This window comes from Ranitomeya imitator, chromosome 1 (genome assembly GCF_032444005.1).
Source record: "Ranitomeya imitator isolate aRanImi1 chromosome 1, aRanImi1.pri, whole genome shotgun sequence".
NCBI classification, from domain to species: Eukaryota; Metazoa; Chordata; class Amphibia; order Anura; family Dendrobatidae; genus Ranitomeya; species Ranitomeya imitator.
Window position 1 is genome coordinate 163,203,324 of NC_091282.1, and position 26,479 is coordinate 163,229,802.

The 26,479-nt window shown below is 44.2% G+C and overlaps 1 protein-coding gene across 3 annotated transcripts in view; it reads left to right on the forward strand.

Annotated features, from left to right (window-relative positions):
* The window catches only part of CAST (calpastatin), a 229,087-nt gene that overhangs the window by 119,141 nt on the left and 83,467 nt on the right, over window positions 1-26,479 (forward strand). For all 3 annotated transcript variants that reach the window (XM_069752042.1, XM_069752059.1, XM_069752050.1), the window contains one exon: window positions 23,021-23,074. In XM_069752042.1, coding sequence (XP_069608143.1) covers window positions 23,021-23,074 — 54 coding nt within the window. The remainder of the gene's footprint in view (window positions 1-23,020; window positions 23,075-26,479) is intronic.

Sequence of the window (26,479 nt, forward strand, 5' to 3'; positions counted from 1 at the left end):
CTGGAGCTGATTCCAGTTGTGACATTTGCATTTGGAAGCTCTTGCTGTGAACATGTCGTCAAAGGCACTCTCAATGCAAGAGAAACAGACCATCATTAGTCTTAAAAAGAACTCCCAACAGAGAGCTAGCATAAATGTTAGGAGAGACTAAATCAACAGTTTGGTAAATTCTGCAAAAGAAAGAGCACACTGTGTTGTGAATTCTGTGGCTGAATTCACTCCTGTGGTCACAAGTGGTACTGCAGCTTCTGGGCTTCCTCCCTCAGGTGTTCTGGTGAGCTCGTTGGCTGCCTTGTTATTTAACTCCACCTGATTCTGTCTTCCTTGCTCCTTGTCAATGTTCCAGTGTTGGATCTGAGCTTCTGGATCTTTCCTGTGGCCTGCTGCTCTGCTTAGATAAGTGCTTCTTTGCTTTTGTTGCTGTTTTTTCTGTCCAGCTTATCTATTCGTTTTTGCTGGAAGCTCTGAGACGCAAAGGGTGTACCGCCGTGCCGTTAGTTCGGCACGGTGGGTCTTTTTGCCCCCTTTGCGTGGTTTTTTGTTTTAGGGTTTTTTGTAGACTGCAAAGTTCTCTTTGCTATCCTCGCTCTATCTAGAATATCGGGCTTCACTTTGCTGAATCTATTTCATCCCTACGTTTTGTCTTTTCATCTTGCTAACAGTCATTATATGTGGGGGGCTGCCTTTTCCTTTGGGGTATTTCTCTGAGGCAAGTCAGGCTTGTATTTCTATCTTCAGGCTAGTCAGTTCCTCAGGCTGTGCCGAGTTGCATAGGTAGTGTCAGGCGCAATCCACAGCTGCCTTTAGTTGTGTTTAGGATAGGTTCAGGTATTGCGGTCTACAGAGATTCCACGTCTCAGAGCTCGTTCTATTGTTTTTGGGTTATTGTCAGATCACTGTATGTGCTCTGATTACTGGCACACTGTGTTACTGGATTGCCTACATAACAACACTGGTGAGCTTAGGATCTCAAAAATTCCTGGACGTCCACAGAAGACAACCGTGGTAGATAATCGCAGAACCCTTTCCATGGTGAAAAAGAACTCCTTCACAACATCCATCCAAGTGAAGTGAAGAATACTCTCCAGGGAATAGGTGTTTTAGTATCTACCATAAAGAGAAAACGTCACGAGAGCAAATTCAGAGGGTACACCACAGAGTGCAAACCATTAATTAGTCTTAATACTAGAAAAGCTAGATTAGACTTTGCCAAAAACATCTAAAGACTCCAGCCCAGTACTGGAGAAGCATTCTTTGGACAGATGAAACTAAGATGAACCTGTACCAGAATGATGGGAAGAAGAAAATTTGGAAAAGATTTGGAACGCCTCATGATCCAAAGCACACCACACCCTCTGTAAAATATGGTGGCGGCAGTGTGATGGTATGGGCATGCATGGCTTCCAATGGCACTGGGAAAAGGCTTGGAGCGGCTCATGATCCAAAGCACACCACACCCTCTGTAAAACATAGTGGAGGCCATGTGATGGCATGGGCATGCATGTCTTCCAATGGCACTGGGGTCACTAGTGTTTATTGATGATGTGACCGAAGACAGAAGCAGCCAGATGAATTCTGAAGTGTACAGGGCGATACTTTCTGCTCAGATTCAACCAAATTTAGCAAGGTTGGACGGCACTTCACAGTACAGATGGACAATAACCCATAACATACTATGAAAGCAACCCAGGACTTTTTTTTAAGGCGACAAAGTGGAATATTCTGCAATAGGTGAGGCAGTCACCAGATCTCAACCCCATCGCGCTGCAATTCACATGTTTAAGACAAAACGTAAGGCAGAAAGACCCATAAACAAGCAACAACTGAAGTCAACTGCAGCAAAGGCCTGGCAAAGCGTCACAAAGGAGTCAACCAAAGTTTGGTGACATCCGTGGCTTCCAGACTTCTGGCAGTGATTGTGTGCAAAGGATTCTCTACAAAGTATTACAAATTAACATTTTATTTATGGTAAAGTTAATTTGTTTAATTACTTCTGAACGGCAGAAATGAGGAGACTTTATAGAAAAATGGTTGCAGTTCTTAAACGTTTCACAGGATATTTTTGTTCAAACCCTCTAATTAAGCCTGAAAGTCTAAACTTCAATTGCTTCTATTTTAAGTCCAAAATAGTGTCATGCAGGGCTGAAATCAGGATAATTCGGTCACTGTCCAGATATTTCTGGACCTAACTGTAGCTTCACACTATCATATTGGCTCTTCATAACAAAGCCATTGTCAGCTGTGGCAGTTTTCAATGAAAACCTATTTACTTATTGTAGCATCCATCAGATCCGAAACATTTTTTTAAGTACTAATCACACCACAGAATTCAGTATTTTGTACACGCAACACAATTCACGTATAAACCAAACACATATTACTCACTTTTTTATTTCACCATTGACTAGCTATGACGTTTTACATTCATATGTTCACGTAACGATTACATATTTTGTAGATAGATAGCTTTATATTTATGACGAGTCCTTTATAGGGGCACTGCCATATACCGTATGTATGGTGCGGGTCCCACCAATGGGATCTAGATCTGTCAGAGCGGCCCAGTCATTGTCGCTGTCAGTGGAGAGGTGGCCGTAATTCTCCTACATGTTTATGGCAAATCTACCCACATTTCTACTGACGGATGTTAGTCAGGGCCTCTTTTCTAATATACATGTGGGTGTCATGGGTGCGACCCGCATCTATCAGACAGGTATTCTATATCCTTTGATTCTTAGGAAAGTATTTCGTCAGCACCCAGTAAATCACCGATAAAGCATTTTAGGAAGAATGTGGCAGCGATGAGTCCTGATCCCCGATCTGTGTAACAATGGTGTTTCTCGGCCTGTGTCTACACCTGGAATGCTGATATTCCTCATTCCAAGTCTGTGCATAGCTTTTCTGCAGGTATCTTCTTGGATTGTGCAAAACATTAACACGACACACCCATGTGTCTGAAATGGGAAAGGTACACTGCTTCTTCCCCGCCTGTCACATACCAGACACCGCGCACATCGCCAGTGCAATGATTTACACGCTGGGTGCTATTGGAAATCAGATCCCCAGCTAGGTGTGCACGTACACACACATCACCAGATCTGATAGTACAAGCGTTGGGTAATCCTCCTAAATCTTCCCAAAGTCATAGAAAAAGAAGCTGATTGAAAAGGAAGTTAGCAAATACTTGTCATGCCATTGTCCTGTTCATTCTGCACTGAGACACAGCTGATTAGAGATCTGGACTAGTAGAACACAGAAGGCTTTGTTTTCACACATTGGAGATTTCTACAACTACAAACAGGACCGCTATCCGCTCCGTGCGAGTGCAGAAGTTTCTGTGACATTGCGTTACGTCCTGATACCCGCCATGTTATTCTTCACCTTCTGTTTTCCTAGTCTCAATCAAGTCTGCCCTCTAGTGGTAAGACCTGGAAGTAGAAGGTCAAATACAGACTTTGGCTGTCATTTATCAAATGTGTATGGCAGAGTTAACTTCAGGTCACCATATAATCTGACCTGATTGTTCCAGGCCAGATGGTAATTCAATAATAATGTCAATAATAAAAATAAAGATTAACATTCTTAGGAGATTCTGATCTCATCAAGACACTCATAGAAATGCATAATGAAACAACCTTATGTTTTATTCAAATACATTATCAGTTTGAGATTCTGCCTTTCCAAAATACCAGAGTATACCAGTTTTTCAGGAATTGCCTACAAATCCTGAGGTAAAATACTGACCAAATCCTGGACATGTGACCTAAGCACATCACTCAGAGGAGGAGACCGGTAGATCACTGCCATCATCTGTACTCCAAATGACAATGTTCTGATATCAGTGAAGCAGAAAGCGGGAAAACACACTTGGGAAGAGCGGGGTTTGGAAGCCACTTACAAGCATTGTTTTTACAGAAATGAAGGCAAATCGCTTCATAAAGAATAGAAATGTTTCTCTCTTTTAATAAATTCTTTTATGTCATACAAATGTGATAGGACTAGTCCTGCAGCGTGGCGTTAATTCCCAGGGACTAGTCTGACCTCAGATTCCACAGTCTGAGTCTTGCACGTGTGAGAGATTGGCAGCAGCCTGATGAGGAAGTCAATGTGTGAAGGATATAAACGACAACTCCTCTCCTAAAAAGTGAAAATATTCATGTCTTATATTTCAATAGAAAGTTCTTATTGTTGCCTTACTCGCAGCATATATAAGTGTGCAGGATTATACCCAGAGGAGGCCAGAGTGCACTTTTCATATCCACATCTATACACTTATTTTATTGCTTTGAAAGTTGGAGTCTGATCCTATATCAGTGCGGAGGAGAGGAGAGGCGGTGGCAGACCAGAGGTTAGGCCGTATATAGTATTGGAGGAGGATGTGATTGCAGTGCACTGTCTGGCAGCTACATGCGCTATCATTCCTTATCTGTGTGCTTACAAGATGCCTGCATACTAAATTACTTATAGGGGATGTACCACATATGTAAGGTAACCCCAGTCCATAGGACAAGGAATCAAGTTATTGATTGTTGGGTTTCCGGCCATTAGAATCCACTTTGAACTGGGGAACACTGTTCCACAGAACTAGAGCATGTGCATATCCGTTCAATGCTCTCTCTACAGGAGATAGCCAAGTATTCCACATGGCAAATTACAGCAGTCCCATAGAGAATGAATAGAGCAGAGGTGAATATATACTGCTCAAAAAATAAAGGGAACACTTAAAGAGCACAATGTAACTCCAAGTCGGCCACGCTTCTGTGAAAACAACCTGTCCAGGTATGAAGCAACACTGATTGTGAATCAGTTTCTCCTGCTGTTGTGATAAGCAATTAGCAAGACAACCCCTATAATGGAGTGGTTCTGCATTGGGTGACCCATTATGCTTACAGCCCAACATTGTGCAGAGCGATTGGCATTTGCCAGAGAACATCAAGATTGGCAGATTCAACATTGGCACCCTGTACTCTTCACGGATTAGAGCAGTTTCACACTGAGCACATGACAGGTGTGACAGGGTCTGGAGATACCGTGGAGAACATTCTTCTGCCTGCAATATCCTGCAGCATGACCAGTTTGGCAGTGGGTCAGTAATGGTGTGGAAAGCCGCATAACCCTCAAGTGTGCTAACCAGTGGTACCCTAACTGCCATTAAGTCCTCAGACACATTGTGAGAACATATGCCGGTGCACTGGGCCTTGAGTTCCTTCTGATGCATAACAATGCTAGGCCTCGTGGCTGGAGTGTGTCAGCAGTTCCTGCATGATGAAAGCATTGATTCTATGGACTGGCCCGCCTGTTCCCCAGACCTGAATCTAATCGAGCATAGAGTCAACATGTTTTGTTCCATCATCCAATGCCACGTTGCACCACAGACTGTCCAGGAGTTGACTAATCCTTTAATCAAGGTCTAGGAGAAGATCCCTCAGGAGAACATCCGCTGCCTCATCAGGAGCTTGCCAAGGCATTGTAGGGAGGTCATACAGGCTTGTGGAGGTCACACACACTACTGGGTATCATTTCCTTGTCTTGAGGCATTTCCACTGAAGTCGGATCAGCCTGTAATTTGATTTTCCAGTTTGATTTTGATCATCATTCTAAATCCAGACCTCCATGGGATATTAATTTTGATTTACATTGATCAGTTTTCTGTTTTATTGCTCTTCCACATTCCACTATGTAATGACTAAAATTTTGCAACTGGAATATTTAATTCAGTGATATCTAGGATGTGGTATTTTAGTGTTCCGTTTATTTTTTGAGCAGTGTACAGTTGCGTCTCACAAAATTAGAATATCATCCAAAAGTTAATTTAAGTTTTTCAATGCAAAAAGTGAAACACATATATAGAGTCCTCACAGAGTGATTTATTTCAAGTGTTTATTTCTGTTAATGTTGATGATTATGGCTTACAGTCAATGAAAACCCAAACGTCATTATCTCAGTAAATTAGAATACTTTATAACACCAGCTCCTTTTGCATCAATTACTGAGTCAATGCGGCGTGGCATGGAGGCGAGCAGTCTGTGGCACTGCTGAGGTGTTATGGAAGCCCAGGTTTCCTTTGATAGCAGCCTTCAGCCTGTCTGCATTGTTGGGTCTGGTGTCTCTCATCTTCCTCTTGACAATACCTCATAGATTCTCTATGGGGTTAAGGTCAGATGAGTTTGCTGGCCAATCAAGCACAGTGATACTGTTGTTTTTAAACCAGGTATTGGTACTTTTGGCAGTGTGGACAGGTGCAAAGTCCTGCTGGAGAATGACATTTCCTTCTCCAAAAAGCTTGTCAGCAGAGGGAATCATGAAGTTCTTGGTAGATGGCTGCACTGACTTTGGTCTTGATAAAACACAGTGGACCTACACCAGCAGATGACATGGCTCCCCAAACCATCACTGATTGTGGAAACTTCAGACTAAACCTCAATCAGCTTGGATTGTGGCCTCTCCACTCTTCCTCCAGACTCTGGGACTTTGATTTTGAAATGAAATGCAAAACTTACTTTCATCTGAAAACAACCCCTTGGAATACTGAGCAACAGTCCAGTTCTTTTTCTCTTTGTCCCAGTTAAGACACTTCTGATGTCTATTGGTCATGAGTTTGACACAAGGAATGCGACATTTCTAACTTATCTGCTGGATACGTCTGTGTGTGGTGGCTCTTGAAGCAATTACTACAGCAGCAGTCCACTCTTTGTGAATCTCCCCCAAATTTTTTAATGGCCTTTTCTTAAAAATCCTTTCAAGGCTGCGGTTATCCCGGTTGCTTCTGTGCCTTTATCTACTACACTGTTTCCTTCCACTCAGCTTTCCATTAATATGCTTGGATACAGCACTCTGAACAGCCAGCTTTTTTAGCAATGACCTTTTGTGGCTTACCCTCCTTGTGGAGTGTGTCAATGACTGCCTTCTGGACATCTGTCAAGTCAGCAGTCTTCCCCATGATTGTGGTGCTCACTTGAACAGACTAAGGGACCTTTTTAAACGCTTAGGAAACCTTTGCAGGTGTTTTCTGTTAATTATTCTAATTTACTGAGATAATGAATTTTTGGTTTTCATTGGCTGCAAGCCATAATCATCAACATTAACAGAAATAATCACTTGAAATAGATCACTCTGTTTGTAATGACTCTATATAATATAGGAGTTTCACTTTTTGTATTGAAGAACTGAAATAAATTAACTTTTTGATGATATTCTAATTTTGTGGGAAGCACCTGTATATTCAACTCCAGTCAGAAGGATCTCTGCAGAACTTTGTTCTTGGGATAATTGGGGATCCCAAAAGTCATACCCCAGTGATTAAAACGTTATAGAAATAAAGTGGCAGCTTGGCAATTTCACACGCAGCCACAATTTTTATTTTTGTAAAACCCTGTTCCCATCTGATCACCATTGATACCCCTAATGTCCAAGTTTATATCCAGAACATGTATACTAAAATATTCCTCTATTACCGACATGTCAAACTGATCAAGTGAATTTACCCTTTTAACCTTTTTTAAATGTATTTGTTGTTTTTTTGTCCAAAGCACTATATATATATTTTGCCGCTGCAGGTCCGCTGCAGTTTCCATTGCGTTTACAGTAACATGTAAACCCTATGGAAACCGCAAACCGCTGTGCACATGCTGCGGGAAAAACCGTGCGGGAACGCAGCGGTTTACAATCCGCAGCATGTCACTACTTTGTGCAGAATCGCGGCGATTCTGCACCCATAGGAATGCATTGATCCGCTTACTTCCCGCATGGGGCTGTGCCCACCATGCGGGAAGTAAGCGGATCATGTGCGGATGGTACCCGAGGTGGAGGAGAGGAGACTCTCCTCCAGGCCCTGAGAACCATATTTGTGTAAAAAAAAAAAAAAAAGAATTAAAATAAAAAATAATGATATACTCACCCTCTGAAGTCTCAGCGCTGCACGCGGCCGTCCGGTCTCAGGGTTGCTATGCAAGCAGGGCCTGCGGTGATGTCGCGGTCACATGACCGTGACGTCACGAAGGTCCTTCTCGCATAGTATCTTTGGAACCGGACCGCCGCGTGCAGCGCCGAGGAGATCGGGACGTCAGAAGGTGAGTATATTTTTTTTTTTTTATTATTTTTAACATTATTATTGATGCTGCATATGCAACATCAATAGTAAAACAAGTGCAGGAATAAACCCGCAGAGGAACCCGCAACACAAACCGCGATAAATCTGCAGGGATAACCGCAGCGATAACCGCAGCGGGTTTGCCCTGCAGATTTATCAAATCTGCTGCGGGAAAACCCGTGGGAGAACCCGCAGCCCTTCCTAAAGTGTGCCCATAGCCTAAGGGCTCCTTCTCACTTGCGAGAAATACGTCCGAGTCTCGCAGGTTAAAACCCTGCTGTGGCGCCGGCACTCCAGAGTGGAGCGTACGGCCGCACAGCAATATATGGAGCTGCACACTCCGCTCTGGAGTGTCAGCGCCACAGCAGGGTTTTAACCTGCGAGACTCGGACGTATTTCTCGCAAGTGAGAAGGAGCCCTTAGTCTTCATTTGGGTGAAACCGGTTTCTCAATCTTTCCCTCTGAGTTCTGCTTTATCCTGTAATTATGTGAAACTTTACTTTATTATTATGTATTCAGCTACAGATGACGTCTTCCTCCAACACTGTCATATAACATGCTAGTCATGTCTATGGAATTAGTGGATTGTTCTTCGAGGAAGGCAGACGCAAGTTGATTCATTAGTACACCTTTTAAATTAGTGTTGTGTCATCTCCCGACAACCCCTATAATTGGCCATGTACCGAAAGTAGAAAAACCACAAATCACAGATGCATCAATTGTATATGAACATGGAAAAATGTCCTCTCTCTTTATAGACTGCTGGCAACCCTTTAGTAGCCACTGATCCAGCTCATATGATCTGACATCGAGCTACAGTACGGAAGATTCATTGTAAGGCCGGGATCACACATACGCGAGATACGGCTGAGTCTCACAGGTGAAATCCCTCCTCTGGCGCCGGCACTCCGGAGCGGAGCGTGCAGCTGCACAGCAACACTTGGAGCTGCACGCTCCGCTCCGGAGTGCCAGCGCCAGAGGAGGGATTTCACCTGCGAGACTCGGCCGTATCTCGCATATGTGTGATCCCGGCCTAATGGTAATAACATGGGTGGCTTGTGATGGCCGGAATGATTGCCGCTGCTTTACTGTGGCTCTTTTTAAGGGGGGACTATTTGGGGGACAACCTCTTTTAATTATAAATAATGATGAGCGAGTATACTCGTTGCTCGGGTTTTCCAGAGCATGCTCATGTGACCTCCGAGTATTTGTGAGTTTTCGGAGATTTAGTTTTTGTTGACACAGCTGAATGATTTACAGCCGCTAGCCAGCCTGAGTACATGTGGGGATTGCCTGGTTGCTAGGGAATCCCCACATGTAATCAAGCTGTTTTGTTGCTGTAAATCATTCAGCTGTGGCTACTAAAACTAAATTTCCGAGCACTAACAAATACTCGGAGATCACCCGAGCATGCTCGGGAAAACCCGAGCAACGAGTATACTCGCTCATCACTAATTATAAATCAAATACAATGAATTTTATATGATGGGTTATGATCTGTATTAAAAAAAAAAACACACATAGTAATCTTGCAATTTCCACACCAGCCACTAGGGTTATTTTAGACTCGCTCATACTGCCTGTCATTTCAGGAAAGGTTTTCAGAGGTCTCATTATCATCACAGGCAATCTTACACTGACTGATAACAGTTATTCACCCTAGCCAATCACACTAGGCGATGTCACAGCTGACTCTGCTCCTCTTCCTTCAAGCAATGACCTTTGCACACGCTTATAATAATAATAATAATAATAATAATAATCTTTATATAGCGCCAACATATTCCGCAGCGCTTTACAGTTTAACAGTTTCAAACACAAAAGTCATAAGTAACAACATTAACAATACAATAATTAAAGCAAAATAAGACGACCCTGCTCGTGAGAGCTTACAATCTACAATGAGGAGGGGGAGATACAAAGTACAGCTGTGTATTTACAATGATGTATTTACAATCATGGTCCAGCCATCTTCAGGGGTTGGGGAATAGATGGGGATAGTGAATGGGCTACACACACACACACACACAAACATAAAATGACTTTGATTACTGAATGTGATAGGCCGCTCTGAACAAATGTGTTTTGAGCGAGCGCCTAAAACTATGCAAATTATGGATGGTCCTAATATCTTGGGGTAGAGCATTCCAGAGGATTGGCGCAGCACGGGAGGAGTCGGGAGTGGGAGGTACAGATTAGTGCAGAGGTTAATCGAAAGTCGTTTGCAGAGCGCAGGGGTCTGTTAGGCTGATAGACAGAAATGAGGGAGGAGATGTAAGGGGGTGCCGCACTGTGGAGAGCTTTGTGGGTGAGAACAAGTACTTTGAATTGCATCCTGTAACGACTGGCGAAGAGCGGACGCGTCCGAGTAACGATTAGCCAGATGGACGACCCTGGCTGCTGCATTAAGGATGGACTGGAGAGGGGAAAGTCGAGTGAGGGGGAGGCCAATTAATAGAGCGTTACAGTAGTCCAGGCGGGAGTGGATCAGGGCGACAGTGAGGGTTTTAGCTGTCTCCATGGTGAGAAAAGGGCGGATTCATAGATGCTTCAATTCAAAAGAAAGGGTAGGAGGCCGGGGTCACAATTACCGAATGGAAAATCGGACTGAGTCTCCCTGCTGAGAGCGTTTGCAATGCGATGATGCGATTTTCTCGCACCCATGTATCCATCTGGCATCTGTATGATACGCGCATGGCTTTACATTTCTCACTGCTTTTCCCCATTGAATTTAATGGCTCAATGGGCTGAAATGAGGAAAATGTGTGCCGATATACGCGTACGTTCGCAGCATGCAGTGATTTCACTCGCACGCTGTATACGCATGAGAAAAAATATGGTGATTTGAGCTGCCCCATAGATTAACACTGGTCCGAGTGCTGTGCAATGTTTTCTCACATAGCACGCGTCTGTATTCTACAGTAGTGTGACCCCGGCCTTAGTCTGTTTGTGATAATATAGTTGCAATTTTCTTGAAAGTTTTCTAATATTTATTTTTATTGCAAATTGCAATATGGAAAAACTGTCAAAATAAAAAATAAATATACATTTAAGGTTACGTGCCCACGATCAGTAAACGCTGCAGGTTTGATGATGCATTCATATTAGTGATGAGCGAGTGTACTCGTTGCTTGGGTGGTCTCCGAGCATTTATGCTCGGAGATTTAGTTTTCTTCACAGCAGCTGAATGATTTACCGTATGATTACAGTGATACCAAACTTGCATAGATGTTTTGAAGTAGTGCAAAAAAAAATCAGAAGTTAGTAAAAAAAAAAAAAAAAAAAAATGTGGTTTCTGTCATCATTTTTCAACGCAATTCTCAGACTGGCTGACGGCTTTACCGACCCAAGTGTGACATCTGCATAGAAATACATGTTGTCAAGCTCGTGTCGGGAGAGACAACGGCCAGTCCGAGAATTGCGTTTCGATCCCCGTCCGACTCTTCCTTCAGAATAAGTAATTCAGATCAGAACAATAGGGATCCGACACTTGTTACGCCACTGATTCAGCGCATCCGGCGGCCAGATGGGAGCAGAGTACGGAGTAGGAACAGCCCAGCGCTATATACTGTATAGTGTCTATTTTCAGTTGCTGCACCTCAGATCGCGTTCACTTCAATAAAAGCTGAGCTGCACTACCTGGGAGCGGCCACTGCACAGTGTATGGAGCTGTGCTGTGCTTGCTGAGTATATCTGGCTTCTGAACGCTGATCGGTCTGGGTGTCGAGTGTTGGTCCCCCATCAAATCGATATTGAAGACCTATCCTAATCAATATTTTAAGTCCTGGATATTTCTTTTAATAATGGTAAATCATAGTATGGAGGGGCATGAGCTCATGAGAGTTATAGATGGCTGTGAGACCATAATGCAAGTCTATTGGCCATATTCAGAGTACAACTGGAAGAACACTGAGCTTAAAAAAAATCAATACGGATACCTAAATATTGTGCATCAAGTACCAAGGTCTGAGCCCTCCGGGGATACAAGTTCCTACATCTGGTGAGTAAGCTGCTCTACTGGGAGGTACATCTACTCACTGCACATCATGGAAGGTCATTGTTAGGTGTGGCTCGGTGCATTCCTATGGAAGTACAGTAGGCGCAATACATAGAGGCCACTCCTTATTGTTCGAATACATTTCAATTACAAATATCCAAATCTTACATACATTATACATATAAATGCAAACCCTATTACCAGGCGTCACACTCTTTGTTCTAAGGAAATCTGAAAACGCTTTTCCAGAGGGCTGTGACAATATAAGGAAATCAAACCTCATCTCTGAATTTCCTTCAAAACCGTTTTGATCTCATAGGTTTAAAACGTTTTTGTTTTTTTAAAAAACCTTGCTATTCATAAATTTTTTTTTTTTTTTTCCCCCGAATTTTTGGCTATAATTGAGGGAGAAATTCAGCAGTAGTGCAAATCACAGGACAGGAACATAGCGTACATGGTAAGATTTTTAAAGATTATATCTAATAATCAAAATGCTGATATGATTTTATATGATAGATTTTGTTATGAACACTGCCCACTCGGTATGCTCGTGACTCGGATGCGACCTCTGAGAGGTGCTCCGCTTCTCACACTCATACACTCACCCATCGCAGCTCTCACATACCCAGGATGGCCAGGTGTACTCTCCCTCTTTGAGGTTGTGTGTACATTAGAATGACAAGAGTCAAACTTGTTAAATTATAGATTTTAATTTAATATACAAAAGAGCTTACAAAAACCTGAAATAACAAAAAGACACACATGCAAGACAAAACAGTACAAAAATAAAAGGGATACATAAATACAACTTTTATGGATTAGATGAGTGAGCAATCCGTGTAGAGGAGACAATGCGGAAATTTGGACAGATCTACAATCCTCTTGGTGAGATTTTATAAAGCCTAAGGCTATGTTCACTCGTTGCTTTTTTGTAGCTTTTTTTTTTTCAGTTTTTTTATGCAAATTTTTACAGTACCAGCAAAGCACCTTGTTTTTTTTTTCCTGACTGTTTTGTCATAAGAGGTTGGTTTTTTTGCAAAATACAGCATGTTTCAGCGTTTTTCATCCCTTGAAAGCAATGGGTAGTGCAAAAACGCTGAAAATAAATTACCGTAAGCAAAAACCGCAGGTATCAGGTTTTGCTGCGTTTTTGGTGCCAAAACTTGATGACGTTGGATCAGATTTTTTTTTCTATGCATGATGTTTCTTTATGATATTCATGTTTTTTTTATGTTTCTTTATGATATTTATGTTTCTTTATGATATTTCTTTATCAACATGAACAAGAGACAAATGTACCCTGACAAAAACTCAGTAAAAAAACGCTGCAAAAACTAAGCAAGAAATGCACCAAAAATTACCGTAAGCAAAGTCTGCTATTTGTAAGCAGCTTAAACTTCAAATAAAAAAACGCTGTAAAAACTCAACTTGTGAACATAGCCTCACAGTGGTTTCACATATTGCTTCCGCACTGCAGTTTTTGCCTCCATGTTCATAAAAAAATGTCCTGTGTTCTCGATGTGTAGAACTGACCCTCAAAGCCGTACACAGGACAGTGAAGGAGAGGGGTACATGGCTGTCCTTGTGCTTCTATTTTATTTCAGTTTTAAGCTGATTGGCTGCAGCCTTCACTATGACAGAATACCGCCGTGACGGAATATTGGACGGGTGCTTCACTTAGGCCGGCGTCACACTTGCGAGTTTTACGGACGTAAGAGCGCAGAAACTACGTCCGTAAAACTCGCAAAAAATACGGCACAATTATTCTCTATGCCCCTGCTCCTATCTGCCGTATTAAACTGATCCGTATTATACGGCTTTCTACGGCCGTAGAAAATCGCAGCATGCTGCGTTTGTCACCGTATTGCGCAAATAAAACGTCAATGAAAGTCTATGGAAGCCCCAAAAATACGGATTACACACGGACCAGCAGTGTGACTTGCGAGAAATACGCAGCGCTGTTAGAGAGAAAAGCCGGTAATTCAATTACCGGCTTTTGCTTTCTCCTTCCTAAACCCGACATGATATGAGACCTGGTTTACATACAGTAAACCATCTCATATCACCATTTTTTTTGCATATTCCACACTACTAATGTTGGTAGTGTGTATATGCAAAATTTGGCCTTTCTAGCTAGTAAAATAAGGGGTTAAATGGCGGAAAAAATTGGCGTGGGCTCCCGCACAATTTTCTCCGCCAGAGTAGTAAAGCCAGTGACTGAGGGCAGATCTTAATAGCCTGGAGAGGGTCCATGGTTATTGGCCCCCCTTGGCTAAAAACATCTGCCCCCAGCCACCCCAGAAAAGGCACATCTGGAAGATGCACCTATTCTGGCACTTGGCCACTCTCTTCCCATTCCCGTGTAGCGGTGGGATATGGGGTAATGAAGGGTTAATGCCACCTTGCTATTGTAAGGTGACATTAAGCCTAATTAATAATGGAGAGGCGTCAATTATGACACCTATCCATTATTAATCCAATACTAGTAAAGGGTTAAAAAAACCACACACATTATTAAAAATTAATTTATTGAAAAAATCACAAAGGCTGTTGTATTTATTTATTCTACTCTCAATCCACTCACTGAAGACCCTCGATCTGTAAATAAAAAAAAAATAATAAACCAACAATATACATACCTTCCGAGGATCTGTAAGGTCCAACGATGTAGATCCATCTGAAAGGGTTAAAATATTTTGCAGACACGAGCTCCGCTAATGCAGGGTGCTCATTTCTGCAAAACCCCGGCGAATGAAGCTAAATATAGGTCAATGAGCTATATTTAGCTTCATTTGCGGTGAGGCGCCCTCTGCTGGCTGTTCCTAGATCGTGGGAACTTTCCTAGAAAGCTCCCTGGCTCGAGATCATAAGAGGCGCCCTCTGCTGTTTGTCCTCATATGAACTCGAGCAAGGGAGCTTTCTAGGAAAGTTCCCATGATCTAGGAACAGCCAGCAGAGGGCGCCTAACCGCAAATGAAGCTAAATATAGGTCATTGACCTATATTTAGCTTCATTCCCCGGGGTTTTGCAGAAATGAGCAGCCTGCATTAGCGGAGCTCGTGTCTGCAAAATATTTTAACCCCTTCAGATGGATCTACATCGTTGGACCTTACAGATCCTCGGAAGGTATGTATAATGTTGGTTTATTATTTTTTTTTTAATTTACAGATCGAGGGTCTTCAGTGAGTGGATTGAGAGTAGAATATATTAATACAACAGCCTTTGTGATTTTTTCAATAAATTAATTTTTAATAATGTGTGTGTTTTTTTTAACCCTTTACTAGTATTGGATTAATAATGGATAGGTGTCATAATTGACGCCTCTCCATTATTAATTAGGCTTAATGTCACCTTACAATAGCAAGGTGGCATTAACCCTTCATTACCCCATATCCCACCGCTACACAGGAATGGGAAGAGAGTGGCCAAGTGCCAGAATAGGCGCATCTTCCAGATGTGCCTTTTCTGGGATGGCTGGGGGCAGATGTTTTTAGCCGGGGGGGGGGGGGGGGCAATAACCATGGACCCTCTCCAGGCTATTAATATCTGCCCTCAGTCACTGGCTTTACTACTCTGGCGGAGAAAATTGTGCGGGAGCCCAGGCCAATTTTTTCCGCCATTTAACCCCTTATTTTACTAGCTACAAAGGCCAAATTTTGCATATACACACTACTAACATTAGTAGTGTGGAATATGCAAAAAAAAATGGTGATATGAGATGGTTTACTGTATGTAAACCATGTCTCATATCATGTCGGGTTTAGGAAGGAGAAAGCAAAAGCCGGTAATTGAATTACCGGCTTTCTGCTATCTCGCGCTGTATGAAGTAATAATATATATACATATATGTGTCTCCCTGACATATATATATATATATATATATATATACATATATATATATATATATATATATATATATATATATATATATATATATACTAGCTATTGAACCCGTTCTACGCCCGGGTGGCGAGCATTTATATTGGTATATTGTCTCCATCATGGTATGTGCTGCTCCATCCTGCGTCCCCATCCTGTCATGCGCTGCTCCATCCTGCGTCCCCATCCTGTCATGTGCTGCTCCATCCTGCGTCCCCATCCTGTCATGCGCTGCTCCATCCTGCGTCCCCATCCTGTCATGTGCTGCTCCATCCTGCGTTCCCTTTCCTGTCATGCGCTGCTCCCATCCTGCGTCCCCATCCTGTCATGCGCTGCTCCCATCCTGCGTCCCCATCCTGTGATGCGCTGCTCCCATCCTGTGATGCGCTGCTCCCATCCTGCGTCCACATCCTGTCATGTGCTGCTCCATCCTGCGTCCCCATCCTGTCATGCACTGCTCCATCCTGCGTCCCCATCCTTATGTGCTGCTGCATCCTGCGTCCCCATCCTTATGTGCTGCTGCATCCTGCGTCCCCATCCTTATGTGCTGCTGCATCCTGCGTCCCCATCCTTATGTGCTGCTCCATCCTGCGTCCCCATCCTTATGTGCTGCTCCCATCCTGCGTCCCCATCCTTATGTGCTGCTCCATCCTGCGTCCCCATCCTTATGTGCTGCTGCATCCTGCGTCCCCATCCTTATGTGCTGCTGCATCCTGCGTCCCCATCCTTATGTGCTGCTGCATCCTGCGTCCCCATCCTTATGTGCTGCTGCATCCTGCGTCCCCATCCTTATGTGCTGCTCCATCCTGCGTCCCCATCCTTATGTACTGCTGCATCCTGCGTCCCCATCCTTATGTGCTGCTGCATCCTGCGTCCCCATCTTTATGTGCTGCTGCATCCTGCGTCCCCATCCTTATGTGCTGCTCCATCCTGCGTCCCCATCCTTATGTGCTGCTGCATCCTGCGTCCCCATCCTTATGTACTGCTGCATCCTGCGTCCCCATCCTTATGTGCTGCTGCATCCTGCGTCCCCATCCTTATGTTCATGCTGCATCCTGCGTCCCCATCCTTATGTTCATGCTGCATCCTGCGTCCCCATCCTTATGTTCATGCTGCATCCTGCGTCCCCATCCTTATGTTCATGCTGCATCCTGCGTCCCCATCCTTATGTTCATGCTGCATCCTGCGTCCCCATCCTTATGTGCTGCTCCATCCTGCGTCCCCATCCTTATGTGCTGCTCCATCCTGCGTCCCCATCCTTATGTGCTGCTGCATCCTGCGTCCCCATCCTTATGTGCTGCTCCCATCCTGCGTCCCCATCCTTATGTTCATGCTGCATCCTGCGTCCCCATCCTTATGTGCTGCTGCATCCTGCGTCCCCATCCTTATGTGCTGCTCCCATCCTGCGTCCCCATCCTTATGTTCATGCTGCATCCTGCGTCCCCATCCTTATGTGCTGCTGCATCCTGCGTCCGCATCCTTATGTTCATGCTGCATCCTGCGTCCCCATCCTTATGTTCATGCTGCATCCTGCGTCCCCATCCTTATGTTCATGCTGCATCCTGCGTCCCCATCCTTATGTGCTGCTCCATCCTGCGTCCCCATCCTTATGTGCTGCTCCATCCTGCGTCCCCATCCTTATGTGCTGTTCCATCCTGCGTCCCCATCCTTATGTGCTGCTGCATCCTGCGTCCCCATCCTTATGTGCTGCTCCATCCTGCGTCCCCATCCTTATGTGCTGCTCCATCCTGCGTCCCCATCCTTATGTGCTGCTCCATCCTGCGTCCCCATCCTTATGTGCTGCTCCATCCTGCGTCCCCATCCTTATGTGCTGCTCCCATCCTGCGTCCCCATCCTTATGTGCTGCTCCATCCTGCGTCCCCATCCTTATGTGCTGCTCCATCCTGCGTCCCCATACTGTTATGTGCTGCTCCATCCTGCGTCCCCATCCTTATGTGCTGCTGCATCCTGCGTCCCCATACTGCCTCTGACCCGGTCGGCGCCGAGTGCTGGGGGGCCTGAGCAGGCGGGGACACCGGCGTTCTGTGGGGGTCAAGTGCCGGTATCGCCTCCAGCTCAGGCCCCCCCAGCACTTACTATACTCACCTGTCCGGCGTTCCATCGCTGAGCGCCGCCATCTTCCCGGTCTCCTGGCCGTGACTGTTCAGTCAGAGGGCGGCGCCGGCGCGCATTAAGCGCGTCATCGCGCCCTCTGAACTGAAGGCCACAGACCGAAGACCGGGAAAATGGCGCCGCTCAGCGATGGAACGGGGACAGGTGAATATAGGCCGATACTCACCCTCCTGGCGGTCCCTGCTTCTGCGGTGGAGATCGCGGTGTGTGTTCAGTGTGAACGCACACCGCGATCTCCCGGGAGCGTCGCTCTGTGAGGCCCAGACTGCGCCGGCGCTTGCGCTTGCGCAGTCTATAGAGGCTTCGGACAGAGTGACGCTCCCAGCGTTATATATATATATATAGAGAGAGAGAGAGAGAGACAGTATATATGTGTTGTTTTTTTTAACACATGGATCCCTTGTATAGCCGTATGTCGGTTTTGCAAGCCTGCGATAAAAACACGCATTACGGCTGCCATACGGATTACATACGGAGGATGCCATGCGCAAAAAAACGGTGACACACCCTGCCTACGGAGGAGCTACGGACCACTATTTTGGGGACTTTTCAGCGTATTACGGCCGTAATATACGGACCGTATTTTCATACGCTGAGTGTGAAGCCGGCCTTACAGCGTCTTAGCGTCCACTGTATTTCTGAACTAACAGCGTCCTTGCTGACTGACCGGTCATTGCTGTGGTTCTCTCCACTGACCTGTCCATCAACAAGGGGAGGATGCTGCTAGTCTGAGAATACAGCATGAGGCTGGGGAGCTGTAAGTGCAACGACAAACCTCAGTGCACTTCCAGACACTATTTGAAAACGAGATTTTTCGCTACTGAATCAGCTCTTTGAGGTTCTAAAAGGATCAAATAATCAATAATCTTTTAAAGGGCTACACACTCATATTAATGGTTTGGGGTGGCTGGAGGTGATTACTAATCTTGACATTTTCCCTTTAATGACCCAACATTTTTTTTTTGTTTATCTCTGCAAAACCTATACCTTTTTATTATTTAATTGTCGTAGCTGTATGAGGATTTTTTGTGTGGGATAAACTGTATAACGGGGCACATATAATTACTATATAATGTTTATAAAAAAAAAAATATGTGGTGGGTTTGTCAAATGCAATTCCGCAATTTGTTTTTTTGATCCATAAGATTTTTATCCTGTGGATTTATGTGACGACTTGTGTTTTTATATTATGCTATGTTATGGCCTAAGGGTGCAGCCTGACTGTCGTGTGGGGATCGCATCGCAGTGCTCGGACTGGCCGTCTGCTCTCCTGAACTGAGCTTGACAGCATGTATTTGTATGCAGCTGTGACTGAGGCAAAAAATGATCGGTACAGCTGTGTACCTGCGGTGCGTTCTGCTGATTATACCAGGGGAATTAAGAGTGTACCCTCCAAGGGATCTCGGGTGCCAACCCGAATTGAAAAACACAATGATCAAGTCCATATCAAAAATTAAAATGAGGGTAACCGTAAGAAGCGCACACCAGTGCGAAACGCCCGTTGTCCGATGTGTTTCCGCTTAAGACTCTCCTGCCTCTGTCTTTTAATGTGACTCAGAATAAAGGACATTTTATTGGGACGGTGAGTGCCACCCTCATTTCTATTTTTTTTTATATGGATTTCTATGTAGCTGCCACGCTCAAGTCAAGAGAGCCGACGGCCAGTCCAAGAATTGCGATACGATCCTCACGAGAGAAATACGACTGCACCCTAGTAACAGTTGCCACTGTAGATCTGTCACAGGCTTGTCATGATCTATAAAAAATATTATTCTAATATTTTAGACTCCTTAGAAATGTTACTTCTGCTTATAAAGAACAAGAAATGGAGGCTTGAGTAACTCCAAGGCCTATGACTGTGCACATGGCTGATATGTACTTTCCTGGTATTAGATGAGTTTGTAAATCCAAAATGAATTGTGCTTTAACCCCTTAGTGTCACTTTATGTGGTAATAACTCTGGAACGCTTCAGCAAATCCCATTGATTTTGAGATTGTTTTTTCGTGACACATATTTTTTGATAATGGTAAATTTAGAATGATATATTTTGCAATTATTTATAAAAATATCAGAAATTTGATAAATTTAAAAAAAAAAAAGTGCAATTTTTAAACTTTGAATGATTATTCTTTTAATCCAAGATGGTCATACCACAGAAAAACATTAATAAATAACATTTCCCTCATGTCTGCTTTATATTGTTGTTTTATTTTGTTTTATTTTGTTACATTTTTAATCCCTCTAAAATTCTAGCAGTAATTTTACATTTTTCAAGGAAATTTACAAAATTCACATTTGAAGTGACTTGGGGGGTCCTACATATAGGAACCCCCCCCCTCAACCCCCCCAAAGTGATACCAATTTAAAAACCGCACCCCTCAATGTATTCAAAATTTCAAGTTTATTAACCCCTCAGCTGCTTTTCAGGAATTAATGCAAAGTGGCATGATAGGAAAGAAACATGTTATGTTTACAACCTAAATTTTGATAGCTTTTGAACAGGCCGCTATAGCCGGCAGACTTTGAGGCCATTATTTGGCCATTAATTGCCATTGCAAATATCTGGACCACATAATCAAGATCTCAGGGAGCCAATTGGATTAAAGAGGGAGACCCCACACTCTGTTAACCATCTAGATGCCATAGTCACTATTGACAGCAGCATTTAATGGGTCAAATGACCACAGTCGGTGCCAACACTGATCGTGGCTGATGCAGCAAGTTGACAGCTATAGTGTACAGCCGACAGCTACAGAATTGTCACCCATCAGGGGATGCTAGTCTCTTATTTCGCTAGTCAGTAAAAAGACGTATTGGTTGTCACTAAGGGGTTAAAACCCTCCTAATACTAAAACCCCAATGACAGCCACCTTCTATGTCTCAAATTAATCTAAAATTACATTATTGACCAAGAAAGCATAGCAGTGGTATGAAAGTACTAAGATACTTTGAGATTTTACTCCTGAATCACTAATAATGTTCCACTGACCTGAAGGTCTAGTTCCGCCTTCCTGCAGGGCCGCCGTGGGCATGGGCTGCTTGTGCCAAATAAAACATGCGGTATATAGAATATGGCTTATTAGGATTTTATACACCATGAACCAGGGATTGTCTGCAGTGCTGTCTGCACACGTCACTTGGTCAAACAGCTTGAATATATAATGTAATTCCCAAACACTGCGTTAGACCATTGTGTGAGCCATTCTCTACCAGTTCTCTGCTTGTTGAGTCATGTCACACTGCACAGAAGCTGCCAGGACCTGATACACTGCCTCCCTGGTACATACATACACTACAGGCTACCATCGATGCCGTGACAGTCTGGTTTAACAAGTTTAGTGGCTGACAGCAGGCAGACATTTTTTCTTGCTCCATATCAATAATTATGATGACGAATGTTTTTCATGGTAGGTGTGTACAGAATTATTTCAGTGTATAGAAATTAAATATATTTAGCTATAGTAAAAGTTAAAGATGAGCTAATAACATATTGTGTGGTCTCCCAAATTATAATAATGAATTAGCTCTGCAGTTCTCCACCAGAAAAAGGCCACACTATTAAATGGGCTCACCACTACTGGCTGTGCCTGTGAGACTGACTACGTGTGATGGCTGGGGACCTCTGCTATTCAGTAGACCGGACGCACACTGACGCCCATTCTCTCCAGTATCTGGCTAGGTGACCTTCATTTCCATGTGTCTGTGATTGGCGCAGCAGCCCAGCTTGTTTCACTCTGGACCTTCACAGACAAGAGGTGTCCCAGTCCCAGTGTGCTGTAAGGTGCATCACACTCACTTATAGGCCGCAGGCCTCCAGACTTCTGTCCTCAGGAGCCGCCACACACAATGCATGGGACACAAGTTCTTAGTAACAGTCGAACTTTTACTAAACAGTTCACGTTCATTATGTGGATACAGGTGGGAAAGGGCACAGCAATTCACACTTCCTTCCTCCTCAGTACAACTCCTCTTTAGTCCTGCTACCCGTTCCTCCTGGACTAACCCCAAGCCCGCTGACTCCCATCAGCCTCAGGGATTCGCTGTCCACTCCAGCAGTGCACCTGGGACCCGCTACCTTCCACCAACGCAATTACACTTCAGCCCACCTCGTGATGTCAGAAGACCAGGCCCGCTCCTTGGCAAGTTGCCCGAGCCCTAGGCCCCAGATGCTGTTGGAATGTCCCAACAGGGAACTCTGTTTGGCCTCCCCCAGTGCCTCGAGTGGTTGGCCCATGCTGCCCCTAGCAACTCACCGCACCTAAACTTGGCCTTCACTGTTCTCTTCGCTAACTGACGCTGAGCTCCCTCTAAGGCTACTTTCACACTTGCGTCGGTACGGGCCCGTCGTACCGACGCATGCTGTGAAGTAAAAGCACAACAGGGGCAGTGGATGCAGTTTTACAACGCATCCACTGCCCCATTGTAAGGTTCGGGGAGGAGGGGGGGGGAGTTCCGGCCGCGCATGCACGGTCGGAAAAAGCGGACCCGATGGACAAAAAAACGTTGCAAGCAACGTTTTTTTGTCCCGACGGACTGCAAAAACATGTCGCATCCGTCGCACGACGGATGCAACGTGTGGCAATCCGTCGCAATGCGTCGCTATTGAAAGTCTATGGAGAAAAAACGCATCCTGCAGGCAACTTTGCAGGATGCGTTTTTTCTTCAAAACGATGCATTGTGATGTGCGTCGAACGACGCTAGTGTGAAAGTAGCCTAACCAGGAAGTTCCCCCCTTTTATCAGCACTAGTGCCCACCCACTGAGCTAATCCTATCCTTAACCTTTTCTTATTATATTCTAAAACTATTATCCTTATTCTATAGCTTACACTATATAGCAACAGATTTGTATAATCTGTAATTTGTATTGTAATATGACTTTTGTATTGTAAATTTCATCTTGTGTTTTGTTCTGTTTTGCAGAAAAATCAAAGTACAAGTGCTGGCGCCAGTGCTGGGGCAGCGAGCAGTAGCAGGGTAAGGGAGATGCATTTTATGTCTAATGTTCCTTCGCCGCATTCAGACGTCCGTGTTGCATGTATGTGCTGTCTTTTCACTGATAGAACACGTGCCCATTATAGTCTATGCATCATGTACCTTTTTACCCTGGTATCATGAATGAAAAGTACCAATACAAGCCTATGGGTCCGGGAAAAGCTCACCCAGCATGCAGTCTGTATTTAACATTGCAAAGAAGAGGAGAAGCATTGTAATTTATTTATCCATCAGTGAAAAATACCGATAATAAAGGGTAAAAACGTACACCCGGATGACACACTGGTCCAGAACACTGATGACGCCAGAACCATTTTTTCACCTATGTATGAATGAGGCCTTGCATTCTCCTGACTTGCTGATCTGTAGATTTTAGTGTGAGAATCTGTTCATGTATCATTACCCCAAGACGCTATTAAAGGGTACAGCTGGGACTTGGTAGTAACGGGTTAACTTTTTCACCATATTACAGTTTTGCCACTTTGATGGAGACTTAGGGCTCCTTTCCAATTGCGAGAAACACGTCCGAGTCTCGCATGTGAAAACCAAGCTCTGGCGCCGGCACTCCAGAGCGGAGCGTGCGGCCGCATAGCAACACATGGAGCCGCACGCTCCGCTCCCAAGTGCCGGTGCCAGAGCTTGGTTTTAACCTGTGAGACTCGGACGTGTTTCTCGCAAGTGGAAAGGAGCCCTAAAGGCGGTCTCCTGGACTTTATAAAAAACAAAAAAGGGACTGACAGGCAGGTAACTGCAATTTACCTGCCTGTTGTGCCCGGCGCCGTTCTTCCCCGGCACAGAACGGTCACAGACGCTCCTGCCGGGGATTCAGAAGCCTCTGCTGACAACTTGTCTACAGAGCGGAGGCTTCTTTTGCGCTCCGCTATGTCGTCGGGGCGGGACTTCTGACATCATTCTGATTGACAGCCGGATCCTTGCGACCTAACTGGGGGAACAGACTGTTAGTGAGAATGATTTTGGAAGTCCCGCCCGTCACGTCAGCAGAGGCTCCTGAATCCTCGGCAGGAGGGGTCTGTGACCGCTCTGTGCCGGGGAAGAACGGCGCAGTGCACAACAGGCAGGTGGGTTGCAATTACTGCCTGTTAGTGCTTAGGTACATTTTTTTTTTTTTTGACAAAGTCCCGGAGACCCCCTTTAATCTCTATAAGGCTGCCGTCACACTAGCAGCATTTGGTCAGTATTTTACATCAGTATTTGTAAGCCAAAACCAGGAGTGGAACAAATAGAGGAAAAGTATAATAGAAAAATATGCACCACTTCTGCATTTATCACCCACTCCTGGTTTTGGCTTACAAATACTGATGTAAAATACTGACCAAATACTGTTAGTGTGACGGCAGCCTAAAACTGGTAAAATTGTAATATGGTGAAAAAGTTAACCCATTACTAGTTATTACTACAACGACTACTTCTTATTCAGGGATGCATCCAGCGGTGCTCAGTCTGGGTAAGATGACCCTTTTATTCAACTTAACATAGGTTGATATTGTGACCAGTATGGGAGAGGAATCCCCAGAGAAGATTCTACAACAGCCACTGGGCTATATTCGTTAATATCCTCCCTCCATTAACCTTTGGGAGCAGGTGGACGGACATTGTAGGAGATGGGGTCCTTAAAATATCATGTTGATTGAAGCCCTTGGATTAGTATTACATATGGTACTGAGTGCGGCCAGTGTCGGTGTCCTTTTTAATCACATCTTTTACACTTTGTTTGTAAATATATGGTTGATGGTCTGTTTCAATAAAGGTTGTTATAAGAATTTTGCCAAAACTCCAATGTTTCTCCTTTTTGAATACAATTATCATGGAGTGGTATGTATGTAGCTAGGCATCAATTGCTTGGCATACTGAACAATATGAGTCTGGGTATTTTTGTATTGAACTACTAACTGCTACAAATGCTGCTATAATTTCTACTACAAATATTTACTTATCACTACAACTATTACTAATACATACTTCTAAAAAAAACTGCTGCAATTGTTACTACTGCTACTTACTGCTAGAATAATTACTGCTCACTACCAGTTACTACTAATGCAACTACTACTACTCCCAGCTCCTTACTACTATTTACTACAGCCACTATTGTAAATCCATTTTTGATGGCTACACTTATAGTTTGGGATCCCATAATGCATGTATGCATTGCTTGTTTTGTCTGTGCATGTATGTATTCCTTTTACTATGAGCTATGACTTGTACAGTTCGGCATATTGCCCTGTGCAGGGATGTCATCCGTCAGCGTGCCAGTAAAGCGTTAGTCACTCCTTTGGGTGGGGATTCTGGTTCTTAGTGTTGCAGTTTGGGATGGCCCTCCTGTCATGTGTGTGTGAGGTTTGGGAAGAGCCTCCTTATGTAGCAGGCGGTGGGATTTGCCAGCACAGTGAGCAGACCTTCTGATGTTGTGGCTGAGCAGCAGTGCAGGATATCATGGAGGACACAGAGCAGCTCTTGGGACATAAGGTATGCAGCACTGACGTAAGAATAGGATGATGACATATTGTTTTTGCAGAGATGTGTGGGAGCCGAATTCCTCTGAAGTGGCTGTGCAGTTTTGCATGCGTATGGTGTATAGCAGTCATACGGCCCTGTGACGGAGGAGGCACTTTTATTTACTGGGTGTGGTTGTGTTATATGTTTGTGGCCTCAGTGCTGCTCTCTGTGAGGTGTAGTAGGAACCACTGACGAGGGCGACCTAGGAGACAAGATATCGCTGAGTAGGATCTTGTCCGAAACAAGAATTTTAGTACCTGAATGTTGAGTATGACGCGTAAATGAATTGACTTGGCGGAAATTTAGGAACTTTGTTGTTAGTTACTTGCATGATTTATAATGACATAGTAATAATCTTGACCCCATATAATTATAAAGTTTGGCACTTTTGTAGGCTGATATTTATGGTGCGTGTCAGAGAAATAATGATAGTGGATGCACGGCTTGCAGTCGCTCCCAGGCCCTGGAGCATAGGGGGCCCGGAAGAACCCTTCGGGCCATATGAGAAAGCCAGTAATATTAAAGTCTTGTGTCAGATTTTTCATTGGTGGCCAAAGAGTCGAGTTTGGCCAATAGTACTTGTGCTGTTCTCCTGAAAGTAAAGGATAGAACAGTGGGTTTTAACTCTTTAGTGACCGCCAATACATCTTTTTACTGATCTGAGACATAAGAGACTAGCCTCCCCATACAGGTGACAATCCAGCAGCTGTCGGCTGTACACTACAGCTGACAACTTGCTTCATCAGGCACGATCAGTGTTAGCACCGTCCATATCTGTTTAACCCCTTAGGTGCCGCTGTCAATAGTGACTACATCAATATAAATGGTTAACAGAGTGTGTGGGTCCTTCTTTATCCTCACTGGCACCCT